The sequence below is a fragment of the Aspergillus homomorphus genome, assembly GCF_003184865.1.
Source record: "Aspergillus homomorphus CBS 101889 unplaced genomic scaffold BO97scaffold_23, whole genome shotgun sequence".
In the NCBI taxonomy this organism is placed as follows: Eukaryota; Fungi; Ascomycota; class Eurotiomycetes; order Eurotiales; family Aspergillaceae; genus Aspergillus; species Aspergillus homomorphus.
Genome location: NW_020291909.1, coordinates 6,746 through 31,958, shown reverse-complemented (window position 1 = coordinate 31,958; position 25,213 = coordinate 6,746). Strand labels below are relative to the sequence as shown.

General features: G+C 52.4%; 7 protein-coding genes across 7 annotated transcripts; 3 read left to right on the top strand and 4 right to left on the bottom strand.

Moving 5' to 3' along the window:
* Positions 1-46: 46 nt before the first annotated feature.
* BO97DRAFT_99157 (uncharacterized protein) lies at positions 47-1,785 on the bottom strand. The gene is made up of 2 exons (XM_025701181.1): positions 281-1,785; positions 47-101 (listed from the first exon to the last, which is right to left on the bottom strand). Exons 1-2 carry the CDS (start codon positions 1,662-1,664, stop codon positions 82-84), a joined length of 1,404 nt encoding a protein of 467 aa, XP_025550414.1. The 5' UTR covers positions 1,665-1,785; the 3' UTR covers positions 47-81.
* A 281-nt stretch (positions 1,786-2,066) lies between these two features.
* BO97DRAFT_406216 (putative polarized growth protein (Boi2)) lies at positions 2,067-5,733 on the bottom strand. Its single transcript, XM_025695370.1, has 3 exons — positions 5,212-5,733; positions 5,021-5,164; positions 2,067-4,957 (listed from the first exon to the last, which is right to left on the bottom strand). The coding sequence occupies exons 1-3, from the start codon at positions 5,267-5,269 to the stop codon at positions 2,112-2,114; spliced, it is 3,048 nt and encodes a 1,015-aa protein (XP_025550413.1). The 5' UTR covers positions 5,270-5,733; the 3' UTR covers positions 2,067-2,111.
* Positions 5,734-8,121: 2,388 nt separating this feature from the next.
* BO97DRAFT_370609 (MIZ zinc finger domain protein) lies at positions 8,122-10,335 on the top strand. The gene is made up of 2 exons (XM_025692781.1): positions 8,122-8,702; positions 8,787-10,335. The coding sequence occupies exons 1-2, from the start codon at positions 8,292-8,294 to the stop codon at positions 9,987-9,989; spliced, it is 1,614 nt and encodes a 537-aa protein (XP_025550412.1). The 5' UTR covers positions 8,122-8,291; the 3' UTR covers positions 9,990-10,335.
* Positions 10,336-10,822: 487 nt separating this feature from the next.
* On the bottom strand, positions 10,823-13,077 carry BO97DRAFT_406215 (uncharacterized protein). The gene is made up of 4 exons (XM_025695369.1): positions 12,830-13,077; positions 12,125-12,745; positions 11,824-12,065; positions 10,823-11,771 (listed from the first exon to the last, which is right to left on the bottom strand). The coding sequence occupies exons 1-4, from the start codon at positions 12,918-12,920 to the stop codon at positions 10,998-11,000; spliced, it is 1,728 nt and encodes a 575-aa protein (XP_025550411.1). The 5' UTR covers positions 12,921-13,077; the 3' UTR covers positions 10,823-10,997.
* Positions 13,078-13,263: 186 nt separating this feature from the next.
* On the top strand, positions 13,264-15,843 carry BO97DRAFT_392197 (putative nucleoporin Nsp1). The gene is made up of 4 exons (XM_025693857.1): positions 13,264-13,379; positions 13,461-15,159; positions 15,217-15,340; positions 15,424-15,843. The coding sequence occupies exons 2-4, from the start codon at positions 13,505-13,507 to the stop codon at positions 15,631-15,633; spliced, it is 1,989 nt and encodes a 662-aa protein (XP_025550410.1). The 5' UTR covers positions 13,264-13,379; positions 13,461-13,504; the 3' UTR covers positions 15,634-15,843.
* A 317-nt stretch (positions 15,844-16,160) lies between these two features.
* Positions 16,161-17,546, bottom strand: BO97DRAFT_406212 (uncharacterized protein). The gene is made up of 4 exons (XM_025695368.1): positions 17,049-17,546; positions 16,873-16,938; positions 16,734-16,799; positions 16,161-16,648 (listed from the first exon to the last, which is right to left on the bottom strand). The coding sequence occupies exons 1-4, from the start codon at positions 17,171-17,173 to the stop codon at positions 16,609-16,611; spliced, it is 297 nt and encodes a 98-aa protein (XP_025550409.1). The 5' UTR covers positions 17,174-17,546; the 3' UTR covers positions 16,161-16,608.
* A 3,066-nt stretch (positions 17,547-20,612) lies between these two features.
* artA (14-3-3 adaptor artA) lies at positions 20,613-21,651 on the top strand (the record flags this gene model as incomplete). The annotated part of the gene is made up of 5 exons (XM_025696378.1): positions 20,613-20,673; positions 20,742-21,048; positions 21,112-21,353; positions 21,410-21,480; positions 21,550-21,651. 5 exons carry the CDS (start codon positions 20,613-20,615, stop codon positions 21,649-21,651), a joined length of 783 nt encoding a protein of 260 aa, XP_025550408.1.
* Positions 21,652-25,213: the final 3,562 nt, after the last annotated feature.

The following is a 25,213-nucleotide window of genomic DNA, read 5'->3' as shown; positions in this document are numbered from 1 at the left end:
TGGGCGGAGTAGCGTTTTGCGTCCCATGCCCAGTCTTTTTGGGTCTGCTCTGCTTCGTTCGAGGCCTCCTCCTTCTCACCCTCACCCTTGGCGTCTGAATCCTCCCCCTGAGCATCCCCCTCAGCACCCTCCTCCTCCCCTTCCCCATCACCCAGAGCCACCCCCCTCCTAACAAAATGCAAAACATCACACCCCTCATGATCATGCCCCGTCAAAACCAACCCCTTCCTCCCCCATCCACCACCCTCCACATCCCCCTCCCCACTCATCCCAAACACACCCTCCAAAACGCCATTGCCACTCACCCACTCACTCAAATGGTTCTGCTCGCGCAGACCGCCCTGAAACCACCGCTTTTCCTCCTCCTGGGCGTCAATATCATCCTCTTCAAAAAACCGAAAGAGCGGCGCATCTACACAGACCCCTTCCCGCTTATGCAACGGGAGATGTGTGAGCAATAACGTGAAGGTTCGACGGTCTGTCACGGGGGCCAGGCGCTCCGTGATCAGGGTGTTGAGGTACTCGTAGGAGGCAGTTTGGATGTCGGGGCTATAGGCCGGGGTGTCGAGGGTTAGGGAGTTGAGGTTTATGATGTGGATTCTTGGGGGTTGTAGTTCATTTGTCTCGGGGGCGGAAGAAGAGGAGGTGGTGATGTTAAGCCAGAATTTCACGTCCCAGTTGACGAGGCCGAAGGTGGATTCGAAGCGGGAAATGCGTGAGGCGCGCGCATCGCCTGCGTAGCCGATGTCGTGGTTGCCTACTATATTCAGGATGCGGTTTGTCCAGGCTGAGGGTTGGGTTGTGGGGTTCAGGGCGAGGGTGTTGTCATCAGGCGAAGATGATGATAGAGGAGAAGGCACGAATGAATCGCCCCGGACCCCGCCCTTGAATACTCGCTCCCAGTACCGCGTGCCCCGTCGTTGGAACTCCTCGTCGCTGACCCATTGACTGCCGATTAGGTCGCCCAGTACCGTGACGTGCGTCGGCTGCGTCCACCAGTGTAGCGTGCGGTAGATGTGCGCCAGGTAGTAGTCGTTGCCCAGGAGGTCCAGGCGTTTGCGGGCTGCTTTTAGGCTGCGCGGGAGGTCGGTCTGGAGGAGGGTCTGGAGGGCCGTTGTGATGGCTTGTTGTGTCGCGGGGAGGTTGAGCTTGAGGAGGGGGGCTCGTTCTGAGAGGGTGTTGTTGGTGGTGGTGGTGGTGGTGTTGTCGGGGTTGGTGGTAGGTTCCGAGTCGGGCGAGGAGGTCTCGCTAGACGGAGATTCAGAGGTATCTGACTCAGCAGCAGCAGCAGCAGCAGCAGTGGTCGAGGTCGAATTCAGAGGAGAAGATCTTGGTGCGGTCAAAGCAGCCCGGATCTCCCCCCAGTGGTGTCGCAAACGCGCGGACAGCTCACTCTCCGGCTTGGGTAGCGAGCTGTCTCCCTCGAGTTGGGGATCTGCAAGGACGAGGAGCCGAAGGGGTGCTGCCGGTGCGGGCTCAGCGTCTATGGGTATATGCTGTTGCAAAGTGGCTAGAAAGGCATCCGAGAAAGAGTGAGAGTCATCATGCGGCAGGGGAAAGGCGCAGCCATGGACGACCGGATACAAGTAAAGATACAGGCTGCTCGTCACGGCCAGCGGGACGAGCAGCACCAAAAGACGGCAGAAAAGAAATTGAAGGAACATTAAAGTAGAGTAAAGGAGTGTGATTGAAAAATCGAGGCATCAGGAATAGGCATGATTGTTGGGGGCGTGAGGTTGCTCTGAAGAAGGTTGTTTGTTGGCCGATGCGGCGGGAAATTGATGGGCCTCGCGTCTCGGCTCGTCGATCCTCACCTCACCTCACCCCAATCAAAATACTACGGAGTGCTTGAGTACTACTGGCAGTGACAAGGGACTTCGCTGAATAGACAACAGACCATACAATAAATCATTCAAGATCAACTATTATCTAAACAGAGTATCGACTCATCAAGCCTTGCGAATTGCCTCAATCCGCTTTGAAAAGAATTCCAATGGGTATATCACATCAACGCCAAGCGAGCTCGCCGTCATTTACTACAAGAGGATATTAAAAGAAGGAGGGGGGGGGGGGGGAATAGAAGGGTAGGAAAACGTAAACTCCGAGCTGCGTCACTGTGAATTTCGGATCGACTCCGGAAGTAAGGACGCCGGGCCAGTGTCGACTTCTCCCAGAGGATTCGATAGTCGGGAACCCTCCTCATTGCCGTCGCGGCGGGCAGGCTCCCCATCAAAGTCGAGCCCCTTGATCATTAAGCCTCGTTCTTCAGGTGCCTCAGATGCTTCCGGCGTCTCTGCTGCTGTCTCCGCTTCGGTGCTCTCCGATGGTGTCTTCAGCGACGCAACTTCTTTCTCCATCGCCTCGGGCGGCGCACCATCTGCTACTCCAGCTGCCGCTCCCGCCATCAACGCCGGCGGCCGCTGGTTCATCAACTGCGCCTCCTTCAAACTGATCGTGCGCTGTTTATTCGTTGTCTCGACTGGCAAGTCCATGTCCCGTTCAATGGTCGCCTTCATCAACGCGGCCATCCAGCGTCGACCCTCCTGTACGTTGTCGACTTGAAAGTAATGTACTGCCGGCTTCGTGAACTGCACCGTTCGTGACGAGCCCGACTTGGGTGGAACCAATTTGAAGAAGAACGGACCCTCGTTGCCAGCCTTGCTGACTCGTGGTGCCTCGGTGGTGGGGATGGGATCGGTCGAAGAAGTCCCATCAGCCAGTTGCACTGAGGGAGCAGGCGCGGTGGGCGATCCGGTCGATCCAGTGATTGTGGCATGCAGCGCAATCATAGGGTCGTGGTCGGCGCGCAGAACGCGATGCGCAGTGATATCTATCAGACCCCGTTCCTCCGTGTCTTGTTCCGAGTAATAATACGACAGCCGGCGACCCCGCAGCACGAAGAGCCGTGGCTTCCACGTGGTAATTAGGTTTGGGGACTTTTTCTTCATCCACCCAACGTAGTCGCAGCCAGTCATCTGCTCCTGCGGAGATTTCTTCTCTAAGCCACGCATATAGGCACTGGTATCCTTCTTCGATTTGGGCCCAGTCTTGACGGAAGGCCGGGAGCGGGGCCACAGACCACCCTCTGTTCCCTTGCCGGAGCCGTCCGTGCTCAGCCGTTCAGAACTCTTAGTGGTCGAAGGAGTCGTGGAGCCAGTCCTGGCAGGAGCAGGATCTCGGTCCCGAATTGGCGACGGCGGCGCAGCGGTCTCTGCGCCCTTGTTCACCACATCAGACATGGCTCGAAGACCTACAGCACGAAAGAACTTCGGACCACCGATCTTAGCCGTTTGCTGCGACGAACGGGATGCATCGTTCTCTGACTTCCCACCAAAGAGCGGCCCGAACAGGCTGGATCCCCCGGAACGGTCTTCGATCGCGGAAACCGGAGCCGACTGCGGCGCTCGTCGATCCACCAGACGGGTGCTGAGACTGCGAAGGCGTCGCTTGGGCGCGGGTGCTGTGTAAGACTTGTTGGGCGGGGCAATGGGCTGCGCAGCCTTTTCTCGGATCGAGTCCATGCTGCTGATACGTGAATGTCGCTTCGCAACCCGCAGGGGCTCCCCGGGAACCGGCGAGATGCGTGCATCGGCACTTCCAGTCGCGGATTGCCGTTTCTGTAGCAATCGCCGGTTTTTGCGAGTGTCGCCCTCGGGGCCCGAGAAATAGCCGCGATCGAGGTCATCCCGCGTTGCGGCTACTGCGTCGGAGCCATTTGACTCGTTTGGATGATGGCCAGTTGGTACAAATCCCGTCTCGAAGGCAGGGGAGGTGCCAGTCGAGGTGCCGGCAGATGTGCCCGGCCGCGTGGGAAGCCGTTGCTGGGGTCCCGTAGACAAAGACCATGCACGGTCAAACGAACCACGCTGCGTGGGTCCTGGGGAACCATCGACGACGCCCGAGTAACAGGTGGTTGCATCGATTGACGAGTGGCGGCGCGAATGATTGATTTCCCGCACCGACGCAGCGGACGGGCGGCGCGAATGATCCATATATGGGGGAGTTTGCGGCGGAATCGGAGAGCCACTGCTGCTACTGGAGACCGTGTTGCTGACAAGCCTGGGATGGGGCGTATTCGAAGTGCGCAATGTCGGAATGCGCGGTAGCAATGGGGCCGTCTGCCCAGTTCGACTACGTGTGCGCTCAGGGGAACTGGGACCTGCCGCCAGCGAGCTGCGCGGTTGGGAGGGCGATACTGCCGGCGATTGGGGCTTGCGGCCGACTTTGACTTGATCCTGGAAAGTGCGGATCTTGTGCCAGGTCTTCAGGCGACGGCCCATAACGCCAAAGTCAAATTCCTTCATGAAGAGAAAATCCTGGTTCATGTCGAGCAGCACGTCGCCGCTGATCTCCTGCTCCTCGAAGATGTCACAGTGCCTGTCTTCGATGCCCAGCTGGCGCAGCTGGCGGGCCGCGTAGGCGGGAGACCAGCGTCGAACCTGGGCCTCCTGCGGCTGCCGCTCTTCTTCCTCGTCGGTTTCATGACCATTGATGTACGAGCGACGGTGATCGATATGGCTGCTGTACTCGCTGGCGGAGTCGTTCAGAACCGAGAGCTCCTGATCAGCCACACTATGGCGCGGCGTACTAAGGTCGGTGATGTGCTCATCAATTACACTCAGGGTCTCATTCATGACAGGGCTATCTTGGCCGTTGCGATGTTGCCCCTCCAGCGCCTGACGGATTTCAAGGGTCATCTTGGCAGTCGGCAAGGGGGAGGAGGCGGAACGTTGTTGTGGCTGCTGCTGTTGCGGGGGCGACCGCGGCACCTCGGTGGCGCGTAGGTCAGAGATACTGGTATGGCGCGAAACTTGAGGGGTGGATTCGCCGCTCTGGGGGACTGTCTCAGCATCAAGCGTAGTGCCATCAGTTGCTGTCGGGTGCGCCGCCGCTGGCTGCTGCTGCGCCGTCTCGGTAGAAGGGCGAGTGCGGATCTTGGGAGCGGCGGTAGTGTACACTGCAATGATTCATTGTTAGAACCGAACTGTCAAGGGGCATGGGTGAGCACCAGTTGACCTACCACCAGGGAAAAGACCAGTCGAACCGGTGGTTAAGTCTTTGCCCAAATACCAGCCATCTCCGAAGCCCTCGTCCAGCTCAACCAATTCGATCTTTTCGCCGCGTCGCAAAGTTAGTTCGTCGGGGCCGCGGGCATCGAAATCATCTGCGCGGATAAGTACGGCAATTCGAGATAAAGCGAAGGATACTCACGGACGACAAGTAGGAGATCCCCGGGGACAACATTGCGGGGAGGAGCGGCGAGGGCCATTGGGGATGAGAGGCGAAATGACCGAGAAAAAGGTGGGGGGAGGAGGAGGAGGAGGAGGAGGAAGTGAGACTCAAGTGCCGGGCATGGGGCCGCCGCCCAGATTAAAGATGGTCTAGAATGAACGGAGGGATCGAGGAAGCGGGAAGAGGAAGTATAAGTAAATAAGCTTGAAGGTATGGACGGAAAGCCGGAGGAAAGACACAGAGAATTAAGGTAGGGCGGAAGGAGAGTTCAGTTGGACTGAAAGAACCAGTCAGACAGAGAGAGGAGTCGATGATGCAGGGTGATGGCAGTAGTGGGCAAAATGATGTCGATCAATTGGTGGTGGTCATTGCCCAGGAGATTGCAGCTAAACAGAGGGCGAGGGGGGAATGGACAGTTGACGGGGAGCTTTCTTCGGAGGATAGGTAAGAATAAGTGATTTGTTACAAATGAGGGACACGGAGGAGAGATGATAGAAGAAGAAAAGAAGGAAAGAAAAATAGAGAGAAAGAAGAAGAATGGGAGAAAAGAAGAAGCAGCAGCAGAAAGAAAGCGAAAGCAAAAGCGAAGTTGGCAGTTGAATTGGCAAGCGTCAAGGCGGACGAACCACGAATCGGAGCGGGGGAATGAACGGATTCTGTGCTGGTCGGGCAGAATTAAGATTAATCTGGATATAATTAGTAGTATAGAATGATGGGTTGATGGGGGAATTGGGACTAGTTAGGACTAGTCATAATGTTGTTGTTGTTATTGTTGTTGTTGTTGTTATTGTTGCTGTTGATTTTTAAGAATTTTGTGGGGGGCAAGAGAGAGAGAGAGAAAGAGAGAGGAAGAAGATGAGGATGAAGAGGCAAGTCCATACACTTACCTTAAGAGGTACTTGGGAAGTATACCTACTGCCTCTCTTTTCTCTCCTCCCTTCCCTTTCCTTTCCTCAACGACTGACTGCATTCAAACAATCCCATTCATTCCCATTCTCCAACGCTCTCTCTTCCTCTCCTCCAATTCCAATAATCCCCCACCACTACCTTCCTCCCACTGGCTCACCTCCAATTGACAGGTCAAGACCCTCTCCGAAACAAGCTGTGCATTCGGGCGATGATGGATCGCATTCAGCCCATTGTGATGTATCCAACCCAGCCTGGTCGGGGAATGTTCGGCCAATATTCTTTACTCTCTCGGCAACTGACTCTAGTTCCCTAGCTATCCCAAGCTACCAACGACATCCTGGTCGTCTTGAAATTGGTTAAATTACTTATACGCCGCTATCTACCTAACTACTGTGACTACTGCAGTAGTCACAGTGCAGTAGTCACAGTAGTTGGTTAAGTGCGGCGTAGTCTGACAATCTCTTCACTTCGTATATCTGGAAATTGCTCCAGCTCAAATTCTGAACTCTATTCCAATTCCTGATTCATTCACTTTTGGAACAAGCTCTTGACAGTTTCTGGTTATATTCACTGACTGAATGGGGGTGTTCCTTCTCTGTTTGCTGTCTTGATCGAGATTATTGTTATTGTTGTTGTTGTTGCTGCTGCTGTCTCTCCCCCTCCTCTTTCTCCTTCTTTTCTCCTCTCTTCCTCTTTCTTGTTAAAATAATGACACTCTGGATGTATCCCATGAGAGACTGAAATGAATCCCTGTGATAAATCAAACCAGAAAGTCCTGAGCATCAAGATGCACCATGTCTTCCGCGAATCAACCCGCACTCCAGTCCAGCAACTCCACCGCCCACATATTTCTAGGCGGCGCCCGACCGGCCTGGATGAATGCCTTTCCTTCTTCCTCTGCTGATTCACCCCCAGGTGCTTTCCGCACACGTCCATCAGGCTTGCCGATCGTTCCTCCTCCTCCTCCTCGTCCCGCTAGAAATCTTCCTCCGCCGCCGCTGCCTCCGCCGCCGCCTCCTTCATCGCTGTTCCCAATACCCATACAATCACCGCCACCACCTTCAGCTTCAGCTCCGCACCTGCCTCCTAGCCCTGCGAAATTCCTTCGCTCAATTGCTGCTCGTTCAGCTCCGCCCCGAGCTCTGACCACGCCCTTAGATCTATCACAACCTCAGCCGTGTCTGCCTCGGAATGCGGCCGGTCCAGCGCCTGTGCCCGCGTCGCACCCTACGCCCTCTCTCCCCCGGGCCATGACGCCCTCCACAACCGACACTCCCACGGAACCCCCCAGGGGGCGTACCAAAGCTTGCTTTCGCATATCGGCCGGCCCGGCGTCTGTATCCTCGTCACGCCCCGGGCCCTCCTGGGCCCCGGCCATGACGCCTTCCACTACAGCGGGGACTTCCACACAAATAACCCCGCCCACCGGGGCCAGCTCTCGCATACCGAACCCCGCAGTAAGGACCACAGGGACTGAGCCAGTCAGTGTTATCCATAACCGGGACAATTTCTCGGGCTACCCGCCTCGACTCATTGGAGATCCCGCGTATTTTTCCGCCGCGTACGAGAAGTGGCAGGCTTTCGACTCCGACCCCTCACGACATGCAGTCGGATCCGTGGCCTTGGAGAATGCCCGCATTCGTCTGCTGCGCGATGCCCTGCAAAGTCAGGACATCATCTATCTCGTGATCCATCAGTTATACAGCCTGGCTACCTACGCCCCTGCGGAGCTATCGCAGCTGCGGGACTTCTCGGGATATCATTTCGAAGGCTTGAAGGCACTCGGCCAGCTGCTCGTCGAGAATGGTCTTCTGTCGCCGAGATTCCTTCAATGGGCTGTCTACTTCCCAGAGCCAGTACCGAAGATGCTGTGCCTACCATGGTGGTCGGCGGCTCTTTCTCAGGCCATGGCTGCTTTGGTCCTGCTCGGCCGGCGCTGGAATGCCTTCGAGCAGCACATCCGTGAGCGAGGTCTGCCACCTTTGGTTGAGGAACTAATTAGCAATTTCGGCTTGCGCTCCCCTGTGCTGCATCAGACTATCTTTCTGGCCTTGACGCGCCGTATCCCCCACCCGAACAAGCAAGAAGGACGTCTGTCCGAGATTTTTCGGCATGACGCTGCCCTGACAGAGGACCGTCTGGCCCTCGCGATGACGGAGGCCGTCCCCTTGTCACGCGCGTGCATGGAAACCGATATGATTCTCACCTTGTATCACGTTAATATGGGTTATCCTCCCACAAACACACCGCCGTCCCTCTTTGGCTCGCCATCCATCGGTGCCTCGGGTCCCCCGCATCCGGGTAAATTCATTCACTCGCCGGGCAGGCCAGGAGTGTTACCATTACCGACCCCACCTCCCGTGGGCCTTCTCTCGCAAATTTCACCGATTTCACCGATTTCACCTGCTGCCGCTGTATCAGCTCCGCAGCAACCTCTTCGATCACCCGCCTTGACACCCCCCATGGCTCGTATGTCCGTCACTGCGCCTCCCCCACGTCCTGTTCCTGCTCCTACGGTGACACCGCCGACGCAAGCCCAGCCTCGACCTCGTCCAACGCCTGTGCAGGCTGAGGCTGCCCAACAAGCCATTCTAACAATGCGTCAAACCTCACGGCCGGGGCTGCCTTCTTCGACACCGCGAAAGACTTTAGCCTCAACACTGCTCCTGCCTTCGCCCGGCAAGACCTTGTCAGCCAACACCATGCCACCACATCCACGGGATGCGTTGCACCAGGCCCATCTTCGTGATCCAGTTCACCAGCTTATCAAACGGGGACCGGCTGGTGAGGTTCAAGAGGCAATGCTGTTCCAGTATCTTGACTCATTTGCACTCACGCCGACGCCATTGGGCCGCTTTGAGTGTCAGTTTCACTGGTCCTTCAATCTAACCCAAGAGGATGCGGGCCGTCTGCCAGCGCCTGCCCAAATGAGCTCTGGCGAACTTCCCCATCATGTGCGCGTTTTAATGGATGGTCAGCAGCTCTACCGTCTGCGCTGTGTATCTGTCTCCCCCAAGTCAAAGCTCCCAATTGATGAATCTACTTGGAGTCTGGCCGACTGCGTCTGGCCCAGCGTAATTTATATTTTCGTCAATGACACTGAACTTTTTGTACGTCGGAAACATCACCATGCCAAAGACCTACCTCTCGACATCACTTCCCATCTGCGCCCGGGCGAAAACAAAATTTCGTTGCACTTTATCCGTGATGCAGACGAGCAGAAGGACAAACTCTACGCCATCGCCGTCGAGATCGCTCAGATTTCCGCTCGCGAGTCCGTCATCGCACTTGCACAGACGCTCTGCGCAGATGACACCCGTCGTCGCATTCACCAGCGTCTCGAGGCGGCCACCAGTCATGATGACAATGATGATGACCTGCACGTGGTTAGTGATGACCTTGTGATCAACCTTGTCGACCCCTTCACGGCTCGAGTGTTTCAGCAACCCGTTCGCGGACGATCTTGTCTCCATTCCGAGTGCTTCGACCACGAAACTTTTATACACACCCGCGCCGCCACCTCTGGGCAGCGTCCCTTGCCCAATGATTGGCGCTGTCCAATTTGTCGTCTTGACGCCCGTCCACAAATGTTGGTGCGCGATGAGTTCATGGCTGACGTGCACAAAGAACTGCTACGCACGAATCAGCTTCATGATGCCCGCGCCATTCGAGTCGCTCGCGATGGCTCTTGGACGGTGGTCACGGAAGCAGACCTTCCGACTGCTAAGCGCTCCTCTAGGGGTCTGGACAGTCCTGTCCCCAAGAGACAAAAAGTCGACACGCCGGAAACAGTATCCCAAGTCACTCAGACAGTAAGCGAAGCCTCGGCGGTCATTGCCCTCGACTGAGGCCCTGGCGCATCATCTGGGCCATTTCCGGGGATTAAGTTGGTGGATAATACAGCAGGGAGCCCATCTAAATTCATTTTTATGATATTGGATGGTGATCAAATTTGAGCAATGGTGCTCTCGGTATTTATTTCCGCCTTTCCTTGACTCTTTTCACTTTTTTTTTTCTTCTTGTTTGTTATTTTCTCTTAGCGTTCTGAGCCAACGAATCTCTTCTTCAACGATACCCCCACCCTTGTTTCTCCCTGCCTATTTTTTTTTTATTTCCCATCTCTGGATGAGAATGGAGTTGGGATGCTGTTGCTGTGGATATGGTCCTTGGTATCAAGTAGATTATTAGATACAGAATGGATGATAGATGGACCTTCAAGTCTTCTAATATGATTGCTGCTGACCCTGGGCACTTATGGCCGGTACCTATAGCATGTAACCATAATTCTCCTTCCGCACATAACAGGTTCAACAACGGACGTCGGCGTGAATTTAGAAAGCCGTGTCCGTAAGGGACCCAGACAAGTCTTCGGGTTCTCCCAGCAGGTGATCGGTTAGTTGGAGTCGACCGGATGCGTCCGAGATCAAAAAGTACCGCTATCGGTCGCCGAAGAAATAGTAATGTCTTATTCAAGATCATATATAAGCTGCACCCGGAAACACAGACATGTGTTCCCCAGGTTGATAGAACCACGAAACCAGCACCACACAACAATAGCCTATCCCTCTAAGCAATTTAGAAAAGAGGGATTGAACTGATACCAGAACCACCCATCCAATAGAAGAAGGAAAAAAAGCATGTATCAGGTATATATCATATCATTACCAATTACAACTTGTTTGTTCCCTTACCCTCCGCCCGTCCGCAGCACCCTATCCATTGAGTGTAATCCGTCTGTTTTGCTCCCCTCCTTGTAGTGACATTATAAGCTATAAATAAAAGAACGGACAGCGAATCGGTCGTTCCCCACCCCCCGGGCGCCGTTCCGTTCGAGTAAGGAGCGAAAAGAACCAGAACTACTTGCGCACTCTCCTTGCATGGCTGACTAGATTCTCAATCACGCCTTCGAATGCCTCCTTCTCACTTACTAGCCCGTCTAGCCGTTTCAACCAGTACTCTAACACCGAGCTCGCTCGCAGTGTCACCCATTCTAATTCCTGGACATGGCCCTTGAGTTCCCCGTCCGTCAGACCGCCTAGTGCCGCGTCTGTCGTGGCGCAGAGGCGGCGGACGGCGGAGAGATCTAGGTCTGGGGGCGGGGAGGCCTCGCGTCGTCGGCGGGCGGCGCTGCGGGGCGTGCCGCCTGGGCTGCCGGTGCCGCCGGCTGTGCTTTGGGTGCTATTGCGGTTCGCGTTGGCGGCGAGGCTCTGGGAGCGAGAGTGAGAGGTTGCGTGGGTTGGGGTGGCGGTGCCGGGATCTTGGGAGGTGGGATTCGGGGTGGCGGTTGAGGAGGTGTTGGAGGAGATGGTGAGGGAGGGGAGGACGAGCTTCTTTTGTTTGGATGCGGGGAGGATCTCGTCTAGGTCGACGGGGACGCCTAGCGAGACGAGGAAGAGGCGGCGGATGCGCGATTTAACCCAGTTCTGGGGCTGGAGGGGTGGGGGAGCGACGAGTTGGGACCAGAGGGAGAGAGAGCGTTCGGTGCTGAAGATGGCGGTAGCGTTCGGGATCGGGTCGAGCTGTGAGGATGGTAATGATGTCGTGGAGGGGAAGAGTTGATCGAGAGGGTCGTCTAGCGCTGCGTAGAGGTCGGGGATGGTTTTGTGGGTGGTGAAGTCGAGAAGCGTCGGCTTTATGAGCGTTAGCAGGCATTCATCGACTGAAAAAGGTTGTCACACATACAACAGAGGGCGGCGTGGGAGGTTGCGAGACTTCGGTGTCGACAGGAACCGCTGCACTCGGCTCCTGGAAGCCGTCGTCAAAGTCCCCGAAGTCCGCGTCGTCGAAGTCTCCCATGTCGTCTTGTCCCTCGGTGAAATCATCGAAGTCGTCTGCACCACCCCCAGGCATTTCTTCTTCCCCGAAGTCTTCATCGGTCACTGGGGATTTCCGGCGGGTGTGACTTCGATGGCTTGCAGGCGAGTCTGCATTGGTCAATCGTCCCTGAAATTTTATGCTGGTGGTTAACAGAAACCCGACTTACCTGGGGGCTCCGCCGCGACCATTTCCGTCTGATCCGGCTGAGGGTCACTGGGTTTGGCCCGATGAGCGTGTGGCCGTGCTTCTACATCATCTGCTGACACTTGTGGTGATGACTCTTCGTCGTTTGTGTGCGAGTTGACTCGGGACAGCAGCGTCTCGGGCGCGGCTGTATCGGTAGGAACGGAAACCGACTCGGGGATGGGCGCAGCATCCGACTCGGATGCTTTCACAACGACGTCTGGTACCGCATCCGCTTTGCGCAGCTCGTAGGCCGGAGTGCCAGGTATATCCCCATGACTCGGTTGGTCCAGATCCACCTTCTCGACTACCGTCCGGGGAATGGGCGAACTGGGCGTCATCGGTCGCTGCTGCTGCCCGGACATCGAAGTGCTCCGACTGCGGGACCCATCAGGGATGACTTCGACCTGATCAGGAACCGCATCTTGAGTTCTAATCTCGTAGGCGGATGTTCCGGGGACTTCGCCATGTGCTGGATCCTCATCGACTCGTTCTACTCGTGTAAGTGGGATAGGGGATGATGCGCGGCCGGCGGAGGGGCGGGAGGAAGGGTGCTGATGACCTTCGCTGGCATCAGAGAAATGCTCATCGTCGCTGTTGGCGACTGTTCAAATATCGAAATTGTTAGAAGTTTCTGCGACCAGGCCCAGTCCGAATTGCGAGGATGGTGGGTTGAAGAGAGGCTTACCGGAGTCCCGAGCACCGGGGTCTTCCAACTCGACGCTCTTCCTTGGGGGCTCCAAGTATGGACTGGATGGACGGGAGAGCCGGTCCGACATTTGGAGGGGGAGCGTTTAAGCAAGATTCCAATGGTAGAGCATGTATTCCTGAAATTTGTTGTTTTTGTTTTGTGGATAGAAGTCAGGAGACAAATGGGATTGAGGCGAGTAGTAGCCAGACGAAGGATGCATGAGGTCGTCCAGCCGTGATCTTCGGGGTCGATGTGAGTCTCGACCGTGACCTGAGGCAGTAAGACACAGGTGCTCTTGATGCCTGATCCCCAAGCTTGTGGCCTAACCGCCAGCCGCGACAAGCGCCTATGCTGCTTCCTTCAGCCGCCCGCCCGCCGCCCAAAGAGTAAAGGCGGCAGAAAGTCTGGAGATTCCCAGCGTCCAACCACCAGATCGTTGATATTATCCTTTCTTTGCTTGTCAAGCACGCGGATTTCGCTCCCTCAGTCCGATCAATTGCGCATTTTGCTTTCCCGAGGGCGCTTCCGTGACCTCTCATCGGGCGCAGTCAGTATCCCTCTGTCTGCTGGACTCTTTTCATCTTCTTCACTCCCGTCTTAGACTGACTTTGTTTTCTCGTCCCTCTAGGGTAGCCCTGTCCATTCCATATCCTTCACTCCTCCTCCATCGCCATGAGCATGTTTTCTTTCGACTCCAACGCCAACAGCGGCGCATCTAAAGGCGGCCTATTTGGATCTGCCGGAGGCGCAAATGCTGGCACCCCCAGCGGTGGTGGGCTCTTTGGCAATGTAGGAGCTACCACGACAAGCGGCTCATCTACACCTCTGTTTGGAAACGCTGGAGCTACCGCTGCCAACAGCAACACTTCACCCTTCAGTTTCGGCGCTGCAAGCAAGCCGGCAGCCACGGGCCAGTCGACGCCTTTGTTCGGCTCCGGTGCTTCTTTGACACCAAACAAAACGACCGAAACCCCCAGCTCGGGACAGCCTGCTACGAGCGGTCTTTTCGGGAACAATGCCCCTAAGCCCCTCTTCGGAAACAATACAGCTACTCCAGCGCAGCAGGGAGGAGGTCTCTTTGGGAATGCTTCGTCCACCACGCCTGCTGGGCCACCGCCTGCCACCACAGGCCAGACGCCTTCTCTCTTCGGAGGAGCTCAGCCAGCACAAAAGCCCGCCAACTCTCTCTTCGGAAACTTGAACCCAACTCCCGCCGCCTCCACGACCCCGGCTGCCACGTCCGCCGCCAACTCGGCGACGACAGCGGCGACGACTACCCCTTCGTTGTTCGGCAATGCTAACGCTACACAGCCGCAATCGACCGGCGGCGGCCTTTTCGGGTCAAATCCGGCACAAAAGCCATTGTTTGGTGCTGCCCCGTCGGCACCCACGGGTGGTGGCCTCTTTGCAAACGCGAACAAAGACAAGCCGGCGGAGTCCACAACAACGACCCCTGCGGCTACCACCGGTGACAATGCCCCGAAGTCTCTCTTTGGCAATGCTGCTCCGGCTGGAGGCGCCGCCCCTGCTTTCAAGCCACTGACCGGCGCTGATGCGACAAAGCCCACTTTTCCCTCGCTGGGCACCCCAACTACCAGCACCCCATCTTCAACCACACCCGCTGCTTCCTCTTCCACTCCTCAAAAATCACTGTTTCCCACACTCGGCGGAGCTACCTCATCGGCCACCCCCTCCACCACCCCAGCTGCTCCCAGCGGCGGATTGTTCAACCTTGGCGGAACTACCGCGACAAGCACGACGACAACGACACCAAGCACTACTGCTACTGCTGCACCAACAACCACTCCAGCCGCTGCCCCTGCTGCCGGTGGGTTGTTCAGCAAGCCTGCTGCGACCCAACCCTCTACCCAACCCGCTACCACATCTGCGACTGCCGCAAGCGACAAACCCGCGACGTCGACCACCATGCCTGCAACAAGCGCCAGCGGGCTTGGTGCTTCCACGGCCGGTCCCACCCCTCCCGCCCAGTCCCGCCTCAAGAATAAGACTATGGACGAGATCATCACTCGCTGGGCTACCGACCTTACCAAGTACCAGAAGGACTTCCGTGAGCAAGCCGAGAAGGTCGCCGAATGGGACCGCATGCTCGTCGAGAACGGCACAAAGGTTCAGAAGCTCTATGGTAGCACCGTGGACGCAGAACGAGCCACCCAGGAAGTGGAGCGTCAGTTGGCCTCCGTCGAGGGACAGCAGGAAGAACTTAGCTCGTGGCTCGACCGGTACGAGCGTGAAGTTGACGAGATGATGTCCAAGCAGCTCAACCCCGGTGAAACCCTCCAGGGCCCGGATCAGGAACGTGAGCGAACGTAAGTCTACCCCCTCCATGCATGCTGGGTCAACCACTAATCCAGCTACGATTATAGTTACAAAACTGCCGAGAGGCTTTCCGAGCGCCTTGATGAAATGGGCAAGGATCTCACTAGTATGATTGAAGAAGTCAACAGCGCCTCTGCCACTCTGAGTAAGACGAGCAAGGCTGATGAGCCGGTACGTATTCAATCCTACCCCCCTCTTCGCACCATTTAAACGAAGGCTCGTTTCCGCGATACTAATTCATGGCGTAATAACAGATCTCTCAAATCGTGCGCATCCTCAACTCCCATCTTGCGCAGCTCCAAACCATCGACCAGGGCACCACAGAGCTCCAGGACAAGGTCACCAAGGCGCAGCGGGCAAGCCAGACGCTATCCTCTCGGTTCGGGTATGGAGGATTGGGTAACTCAACGATGGGCGGTAGCGCGGCAGATGATTTCTATCGGTCTTTCATGGGACGGCGGTAAATGTCCTGCGGTGGAGTTCTTATTTCCTACTGTTGGGGGGCATTCTTTACTTTCACTCTCGTTATTCACTCTGCTGTTGCGTTGTTTGTATCCATTGAGAACTGCTTTGTCGGAGTACACATTTTGCACCCGCGATTGTGATTGTGTCGGATTTGCCATGGACTTCGGATGGACGGATAATGAAGAATAATAAAGTATCATTATACTTGCAGAGTGTTCTGTATGTTTGGGCAGTAGGGGTTGCTGATGAACATGTGCAGCTCATTCATTTTTTTCAGCCAGTAATTGATTTGATCGATCTAATGGGAGCCCGCGCTATGTTGCTAGCGATGTGGCGCTTCTCTAAGAAAACATCATGCAGAGGGAAGCATGTATACCGTGCAGACAAATCCTTTGCCTGATTACATTCTTAAAATAGTGTTGTATTCTGTCTCGGCTTCGCTTGACCATAATTGGTTCTTAGCTTACATAGAACTAAAAAGATGAATGCCTCGAAATGGAACAACTGATTGCGATAATAGTATAGCTGGTAGCTACTTGAGATCGAATAAAAGCCCCAGACCCTTGGTTGTCCATCAGAAGTGAGTCGACAGCGCTCTGACTACGTCTGGCATCTGCGGCCTACACCGTACCGCGGAGCAGTTGACTAAATCCAATTATCTTATCGACCCTCACGAGCGTTTACACATAAAACGTAGCAAATAATATGCTCCAGCATAGTAGAGTCTCAGCATAGACTAACTCGCTAAAACCTATGCTAAGATCAAAAGCGAGGCCATCCACATCAACATACAAGTCATATCGTGAATTCCCCTTCAATCACGAAGCATGAATGAAGGAGAGAGGTAGGTAGATAGTAAGACCTATCCCATCGGGGAAGGTGGATATAATAAGTGGGTTAGAGCATTGAAGAGTGTAGATAAGAAGTGGAATTCAGTGTAGTGTGGGGAAACAATGCGTTTGGGGTATTGCAATCTAATTCTGCTCGCCGCCCTGGTTCTTGGTGATTTCGTCGCTGTCGGAAGATGGCCGGATTAGTACTTCTCTTCCTTGGGACGGGCGGATGGTTGCGGGATGGTTGGTGGGGTTATTCAACTTACATGTGCTTGTCGAGCTTGTCGAGGTGCTCGCGCTGCTCCTTGATGTGTTCTCTCAGTTTCTGGATCCTGTTTGATTGGGGAGGTCGAAGTTAGTGATGACGTGGATGGAGTTGAGTTTAGATGGAAGGGCGGGACGTACTTCTCCAATTCCTTCTCGTAGATGTAACGGGATTCCTGGGCGGCTTCGCGCTTGGTGAAAGAGTCACTGCATAGGGATTGTGTTAGCTTGAGGTTGAACGGTGAGAGTGATGGTGTGGATGATGTCATTTGTTTCTTGGAGAGGTCTGCGCTGTTTTGAATTGGCGAACAACATACCCAGATTGAACACCCCCGGGACGGGGAGCACCAGTGTCACCTGCGGCCATTCTGGGGGCAAGAGCAGAGAAGGAGCGACTGAGGACAGTGGTGGTGAGAGGCTTGGTGATGGATTGGCGGAGCATGGTGGTGATTGATTAGGTTGAGCGGGAGGTGGTTGAAGTGTGAGGTAGGAGGATGTGATGAGGGGGAGCGGTAGAAGGTATCGGGTCGGAAGAGGATGTGTCAGATGGTGATAGTGACAAGTCAAGGTACATGAGACGATGCAGGGCGAGCGAGCTCTCCTCAGGTACTTGTAGTACTCTGGGTTGGCAGTACTTTCGTACTGGATTACCTAACCCTCCGGGTGTCAAGACCAATGACGACATGAGGTCACTTAGTAGGAAGTGGTTGGCACGGCACTGGCAGATCATGTGATGGGCCGGCCCGGATGGGGAGATGGTCTGAAGAGCGGTTCCAAGTTGACTCAGCCATCGTCCGATTGTCGGGTCCGGTAGCTCAGGTCAGGTGAGCTGTGGCCGGAAGGCCTGCACGCTCTGAACTGGGCCCGGGTCATGACTGTTCCCGATTCTGCTGTTGTTATTGTTGTTGTTGCGGTGGTGCGGTGTGGTGTTGTTGTGGCTGAGAATGCTGGATGGAGCTTTCCACCTCCCCCCGGCACCTACTAATCTCAACGCAAAATCTACAGGTTCACCACTCCACAATAATCTACGAAGTACAGGACTCAAGTCTGGTAGTCCAGATACCAATCATGTCCTACGTCCGTGTGTCCTGTCAACGGGCAACTGGCCAACAGCGTTGACAAGCTTGACAAGCAGCCGCCGGCCTACCAGCGATCCCTGAGGGCTATTTATAGGACGAAAGATGGAATAGCCTCCTTCCAATAGTCGGATCCATCAGTGCTATTCCCCGAAATTCCAGAAAAAGAGAAACGCGACCCCCCTTGAGCTCAGATCAATCAATATTTCCAATGCATCGGTCACAGGATGCTACCTAGCGGCTCCTCTATCTTGACCCTTTTCCCTTGTGTTTTCTTTTTCTGAGACTCCTTTACCCGCTTCACGAATTATTACTGTCCGGCCCCTTGGTGGTTGACTGGACTGGGAAGTGAAAGCGTGGGCTAGACAATTGGCGGAAGTGAAATAGGGATGACGATGAGAGGCCCACCGAACCACTCAAGCGACCGACCCAAAGCCAGAGCCAGCCAGGCAGACAAGCTGGCAAATCACCCTCGCCATTACTGTTAGGGATTCAGGAGACGTGCCTATCCTTCGCGATCTTGGGCAGACGGTACTTCCTCGAGGACGGGGGCAAGTCTGGGGATTCTTCTTGATTCTGTCCCAGTCTGGGCCTCTTTGTCAATGGGCATGATGATCCTATCCCGAATGTACCTCCATCCAGTGTGCTTTGGTTGAAGTGCACTACGTAGGCGCCAGCAGACTGGAAGCAGAGAGCTTCTGTCTGCTTCTGTCCGTCTCTACTCCCTCTTTCACATTGGCCTCTCTCCCACACCCTGCGCAATTCCCAGCAAATCAATTCTAGAAACCCACCAGAAGGGGGGAAGATCTTATTATTGGCAGTAGTATTAGCAGCAATAATCCCGGTCCGCAAACCCATAGTGGTAATATTGCGGTGTTTTTCCCCATTGATCTAAGATTTTTTTTTTTCCTTCTGGGAAATAATGAGGGGAGAGGGGTGAAAATGGATACACCTTCATCCACCTCCTATCTTGAGTAGATTCTAGCCTGACGGGGCGGGCGATGTTCATTGTCACTGCTCATTGTAGGGGAAGAGTGGCTGTATGGTTCGGTTTAGTTGCAGGAGGAAAAGGAGTAAGAGGCGTGCATGAGTTCCCTAGTTGGAATTTAGAAGTCAGGCTGAAGAGGCTTGAGGATCATGACGACGATGACAATAATGATGCGATGTGCCTTTTTTGCCATCCCCCTCTAAGCTTGGGGGGGAGATTTCCTGGCCACAGAGTGATTATTGAGGGAGGGAAGAGAAAGAATAAGGAAGAGAGAAGAAGGGAGTGACTCCCTTTCTGTCTATTTTGTCTGTCTGTCTGTCTGTGTCTGTGAAGTCTTGTGTCTGTCACTCACTCAAACCACCGGGCCCCCCCCCTCTTCCGGCCGCCATTAATTGCCCATTTCCCACCTGGCCCAAACGGACTGATTCCCCCCTCCCTTTCTCTCCCTCCCTCTCTTCTTCTTCCCATTCTCTTTTCCCCCTCCCCCGACACTAAGCAAGTCAACTAACTACTAAACCTCTCCCATCTTACTTCCTCCAACTCACTAACTACTAACTACCACCACCACCACTACTACCACCACCACTCTAAACCTATCTCTCTCACTCTCCTCCTCCTCTGACTAACTCCCTCAACCTATCTCACTTCCTTCTCTCTCCAATCCGGTCAGTCACCAGTCAATCCTCTGACTTCTTCCTAATTTCCCCTCCCTCTTACTTCACCCACATTATTCTGCTTCTCCTTCTCCCCTCTCCCCCCCCTGCCCGCTTAGTGATCCAACTTGGCTTCTTTCCCCTCCCCCCAATCCCCCAAAATTCGAAACAGAAAAACAACCCCAAACGAGCAATACAGAAAAAAATTACTCTGCTCTATTATTCTTCTAGCACACCTATTTCACTCTACTGCAACACCACTGACTTTGCAGGCGATAGAATCCTCACAATCCCTCTTTATCTTCTTCCGTTCAGGTGAGTTGCTTCTCTCTTTTGTTCCATTGCCGTCATCTCTCCCACTGCCACTCCTACTTCCAAGCCCAAACTTCCCCTGCCTCATCCTGGGTGATCCAGCCGCTCCGTCGTTTCCGACGGGGTCTACGATCGCAAATGACCCAAACATGCGGTATTGAGAGGCTCTGGGACACTGGAAACGATCCTAGCCAGGGCTGCGCATGGAATGGCTGGAACTACCTGCAGTCATCACTCTCCCCTCCCTCCTCCCGTCTAGACTACACTGGAACGCGACACAACCGTCTTGTCACCGGCTAGCCGAAAGAAGGCCCGGCAGGACGAATCTTCCCCTCCCTGAGCCGTCAACAAGCCTCTGGGATCGTCGCGATGCGTCCTGTTGATAGTCGAATGGATGTGTGGGTGTGTGGTGTGGTCAGGGACGATGAGCACAACGGACATGATCCGAGGAATGACCATGCTTGCTTATTCCTACCTCTCCGTCTTTTTTTCCTACACCTCCACCCACACAATTTACGTACTCTCTGCGACGGATGGGCAATCGATTCCCTATCACGGGGAACGGTTCCAGAAAGCCGGGAAAAGGAGGGGAGGGGAGGGCAGTTATCGCTTTTCGTGTTCCTTGCACCACTTGACTTCACAGCCTCACTTTTGCCCTGTGACTGGCTGCCCCTCGCTTCGGAGGCACTATCTATCAACTTCCGTCGACGCTGTGGCGCTTCCCCCCATCCTTCCTCACCTCCCTCATCAATGCAAATCTCGTCATAACGTCGACATTGTTTATTAAGTACCACTTATTGCCTGACTAACATTCCCTTTTCTTTTGCTTCATCCAGATAACCTACTTTCACAATGGCCCGCGAAGATGCTGTTTACCTGGCCAAGCTCGCCGAGCAGGCTGAGCGTTACGAAGGTACGTCATCCCTGAACGCCCCTCCCCGCGCTCGCACGACCGCCCTGATACTGATCCTTTCCTCTCAGAGATGGTTGAGAACATGAAGGAGGTCGCCTCCACCGATGTAGAGCTCACCGTCGAGGAGCGCAATCTTCTCTCCGTCGCTTACAAGAACGTCATCGGTGCCCGTCGTGCGTCCTGGAGAATCGTCACCTCCATCGAGCAAAAAGAGGAGTCCAAGGGCAACAGCCCCCAGGTCACTCTTATCAAGGAGTACCGCCAGAAGATCGAGGCCGAACTTGCCAAGATCTGCGATGACATCCTCGAGGTTCTCGACAAGCACCTGATCCCCTCTGCCCAGAGCGGCGAGTCCAAGGTCTTCTACCACAAGATGTACGTCTATTCCTGTGTGTCTTGCTTGGTCTTCATACTGACGTGAGCATTTCCGTTTAACAGGAAGGGTGACTACCACCGTTACCTTGCTGAGTTCGCTGTTGGCGACCGCCGCAAGGGCGCCGCCGATGCCTCCCTCGAGGCCTACAAGAGCGCTACTGAGGTCGCTCAAACCGACCTGGCCCCTACCCACCCCATCCGTCTCGGTCTCGCCCTGAACTTCTCCGTCTTCTACTACGAGATCCTCAACTCCCCCGACCAGGCCTGCCACCTGGCCAAGCTTGCGTTCGATGATGCTATTGCCGGTACGTCTAGTCGATGATCACGTGTGGACAGACGAGAAGCTAACGACTCCCCGCAGAGCTTGACACCCTGAGCGAGGAGAGCTACAAGGACTCTACCCTGATCATGCAGCTTCTCAGAGACAACCTGGTAAGTGGACGCTGTATTCGGGTTTACCATGGCCCTTACTTATCACGGCACCTGCTAATAAATATCTAGACGCTCTGGACCTCGTCGGAGGCCGAGCCGGCTGCCGAGTCCAGTGCTCCTGCCGATAAGGAGGAGGCTGCTCCTGCCGAGGAGAAGCCCGCTGCCGAGTAAATTAGTAGAGATAATGAAGGACTCGCGTCCGGATCCGCGGATGAAATCGGACAAAACACGGTCTAGGTAATGGATGCGCGAGGGCTGCGGGTGTGAAATCGGAAAACGGGATGAGTGCTGCACGCTTGTCATGTCGCCCGTTGACTTTGCATGGTCTTGAACTATCACGGGCAATGGGCGGAAGTCAAAAAGCTGGCTTGCGCTTAGGGGGTATTCTGTGCCTATGTTTCCCGCATTTCTGTTCATGTGATGCTCGATGTGTTCTTCCATCCACACCATTGCTCGTGCATTGCCTTCGGGTTCACCTGTGGATCTTCGATTCTTGTTCCATTTTCCCTTTACATTTTCTCGTTGATTTCTTTATCTTTTTTCTTTATTTGCCTATTGTCGCAATTCCCCCCTGGAAAGAATACCTCTCTCTTGTTACCTACCCACACTCATACAACAAACACATCTGTCAAGAACGTCCCTCTCGCGTGGGCATTGACTTCGAATCTCTGCACAGCCATGGCGCCTTGTCCTGGTTGACCCCTTTTGTGACACGTATGGCGTTTGATCGTGCGCCTTAGCTGCGTTTTATTAGACTTCACTTCCAGCCGATAGGCTCCAAGAAACTTGCAATTCGCGAAGATCTGGGTGGTGGATGTACCGTAGCCAGGCACGCGGCTGATAGATAAAGAAATAAGCATAGGTCCAAGCATACGACATGTGCACTAAGCTGGGGTAGGACCCAAGTAAGTACTAAGTATTGAAGATACACCGTGCCAGGATTAATATTCAGCATTATAAAGATGGTGCAATCACTCAGTCGTCTGTGTATTGCGCTAAGAAACATCCTGGCTGCTTGACGCAATACCAGATCTCAGCCTCACATCACACGCGCCAGTCCTTGGTGAAATGAGTTCCGGCGTCTCCAGCCAAACCATCCACCGACTGATCCCTGCTCATGAGCAGGGATACTGTAGCGCTGCCGGTGAGACCGTAGATCACTGAGGTTCTCTCTTCTCAGCCTCTCAGCCCGGCAATAGAAACAAGGCATATCACTCGGTAAGAGATTACCGCCCGTTGACCTTGGTGTATAGGTCCAGTATGACTTCATTCACGTTGGACTAAGAATGTATAATGAATGCCCATATAGCCACCCACCCACGCACACCTACACGAGACTGCCCTGCAATCAGAAAGCATGTAACGTAATCGGTAAGCGAACCGGCCACGTAAGCGAGCCGGCCACCCCAACATGAATCGCCCACCCTTTGAATATGAGGCTATTCAAACATCAATATCTCCACGAAAAATGCCTAAATTATTAAAAAACTTGGTAGAACAAGAAGGCAGGCTCTGCTTGGCAGTTAAAGCTATTTAGAAACATCAAATTTTGTTAATCTGTGAAGCTGCGCGCGTTTTTTAAGTTCCTTAGTTAATACTGTAAGAATACCTTAAGGGAGTTATATTTCATAAAGAAATATATACTAATTCCTATAAATTAACTCCTTTGGAAGAGGACTTACTTGTTAAATAGATTTATTTACTTGATAAATATAGTACAGTACTAAGACACTTTTAAGTCTATTATATAACTATAATCTTACTGTAGAAGTATGGCCAAGATAGAATTTATTCTATAGGTAAAAAATAGATATATAACTTTATTTCTCGGTATAAGTTCTTGAAAAGTCGGTTTACTTGCTAAATTAACTATAAATAAGTAAAGTATAAGGATCCTGAGGTTATACAGGCCTGGTTTTAACATATTTAAGCTGTTATTGCTATATACAGAATTATAGATAAAGATATCTATAACTTTAATAAAACTGGCTTTACTATAGGCTTGGTGGTTACAGTTAAGGTTATTATATATTCTTTTTATAAAGAAAGATTATTTTTTATACAGCTAGGTAATCATAAATAAATAACTTTAATTAAGTATATTAACACCGCCGGCTAGGTATTACCCGCATATTTAATTTTAAAAGCGAAAATATATATTTAAATATAGTATAAAGATAGTTTATCTTCTTTATAATATATTATGATATTGCCAAATAACTAGACTAATTAAGAAATTAGAGAATACTAGCTTAAAGAATACTTTATTTCTTATATTAAGAACTAAAGAACTGACTAATATAGCTTCTTAATTCTTAACAGGTATAACTCCTATTTAATACCTTAATTTGATAATATATACTGAGAAAATAATATTATTCTAGTATATATATCTACTAACTCCTCTTATCTTTATTAACTATTAGATATAGTCTGCTTTTTACTGTTGAAACAGGCGTATAACAGCTTTCTTAAATATCTTATATAAACTAGATATTATTATATTAAGAAGATTAATTTTCTTAACCTCTATCCGGAAGCCTATATCTAAATCTTTAAGAAAAAGAATATTTAAAGTATCTTTAAAGCTGCTGGAATTATTTCTTTTAATTTAAATAAAATCCTAAATAATCTTATCTTTTATAGAGAGAAAAACCGGCTAAGTAGCTAAGAAATAGTTTTAACTGTTACTAAAATATCTAAGAATTTAAAGTAATTCAAGAAGTATAAGTTAAAAATCTCTGAATTACTTCAAGAAATAGATCCTTCGACTTTATCTATATAAATTGTCTTATTATATATTTTTAAAAGTACTAAGATAGCCTTAAACTGAGTTATTTTTTTAAAATAAAAGAACTCCCAACTTCGTGAGGCTGTTAAGAAAAAGAACTTAAAATAAAGATATAATTAGTATTAAATAAACGGCCTGAACAGCTTTACAGTTCAGGAAGTATATAAGGCTTTTAAAAATATCCAGGCCTTGGAGAAAGTAGCTGGTGATATAGAGCCTGGAGATAATTAATTATACTACCGGGTACTGCCTTACTGTAGTATATACAGAGTTCTTGGATATATATATACAAGATACCCGACTAGAGAGGCTTGATTTTAGGTGTTTTAACAGCTATATAAACATTTAAATTACTGCATATTTTGTATGTAAATCAGAATTCTGATATACACAGCATACAGGACTGCTTGCCAAGCCGGCCGGTGGCCGGCTCGCTTACATGGCCGGCTCGCTTACCAAATACGTTAATCTGTACTGTACTTCGTAATCTGCATATACCAGGTTAACCCTTCGTCTTCGCCACATAACTCCGTCAATTATACCCTACCCACCGTCCAAAAATCCCAGTACTTTCTTCTCTTCCCAACTCCGCTGAGATCTAGTGCCAGGAATGAAAGTACTACTACTATTTGTCTGCAACACCGCCAGCATCACTAGCACCCCTAGAGGATAGATCGAATCGAATATACAGCATGTAAAAGCTGCAAAAGCTCGTTTCCCACACACCCTCCTACATTGTATGTACATACCTATATCTATACAATACCTACGACTTTCCATCTTCGATACAATTTCCCCCCCCCCCCTCCCAACTAAAAAAAAAAGCAAAAATAAAAAGCAATAAGCAAAAAAGCGGTTGGTCAATGCAAATGCACCCATACCGTTTTCTTCCCACCCAAAAGCAAAGCAAAGCAAAGAAAAAAAAAAAAAAAAAAAAAAAAA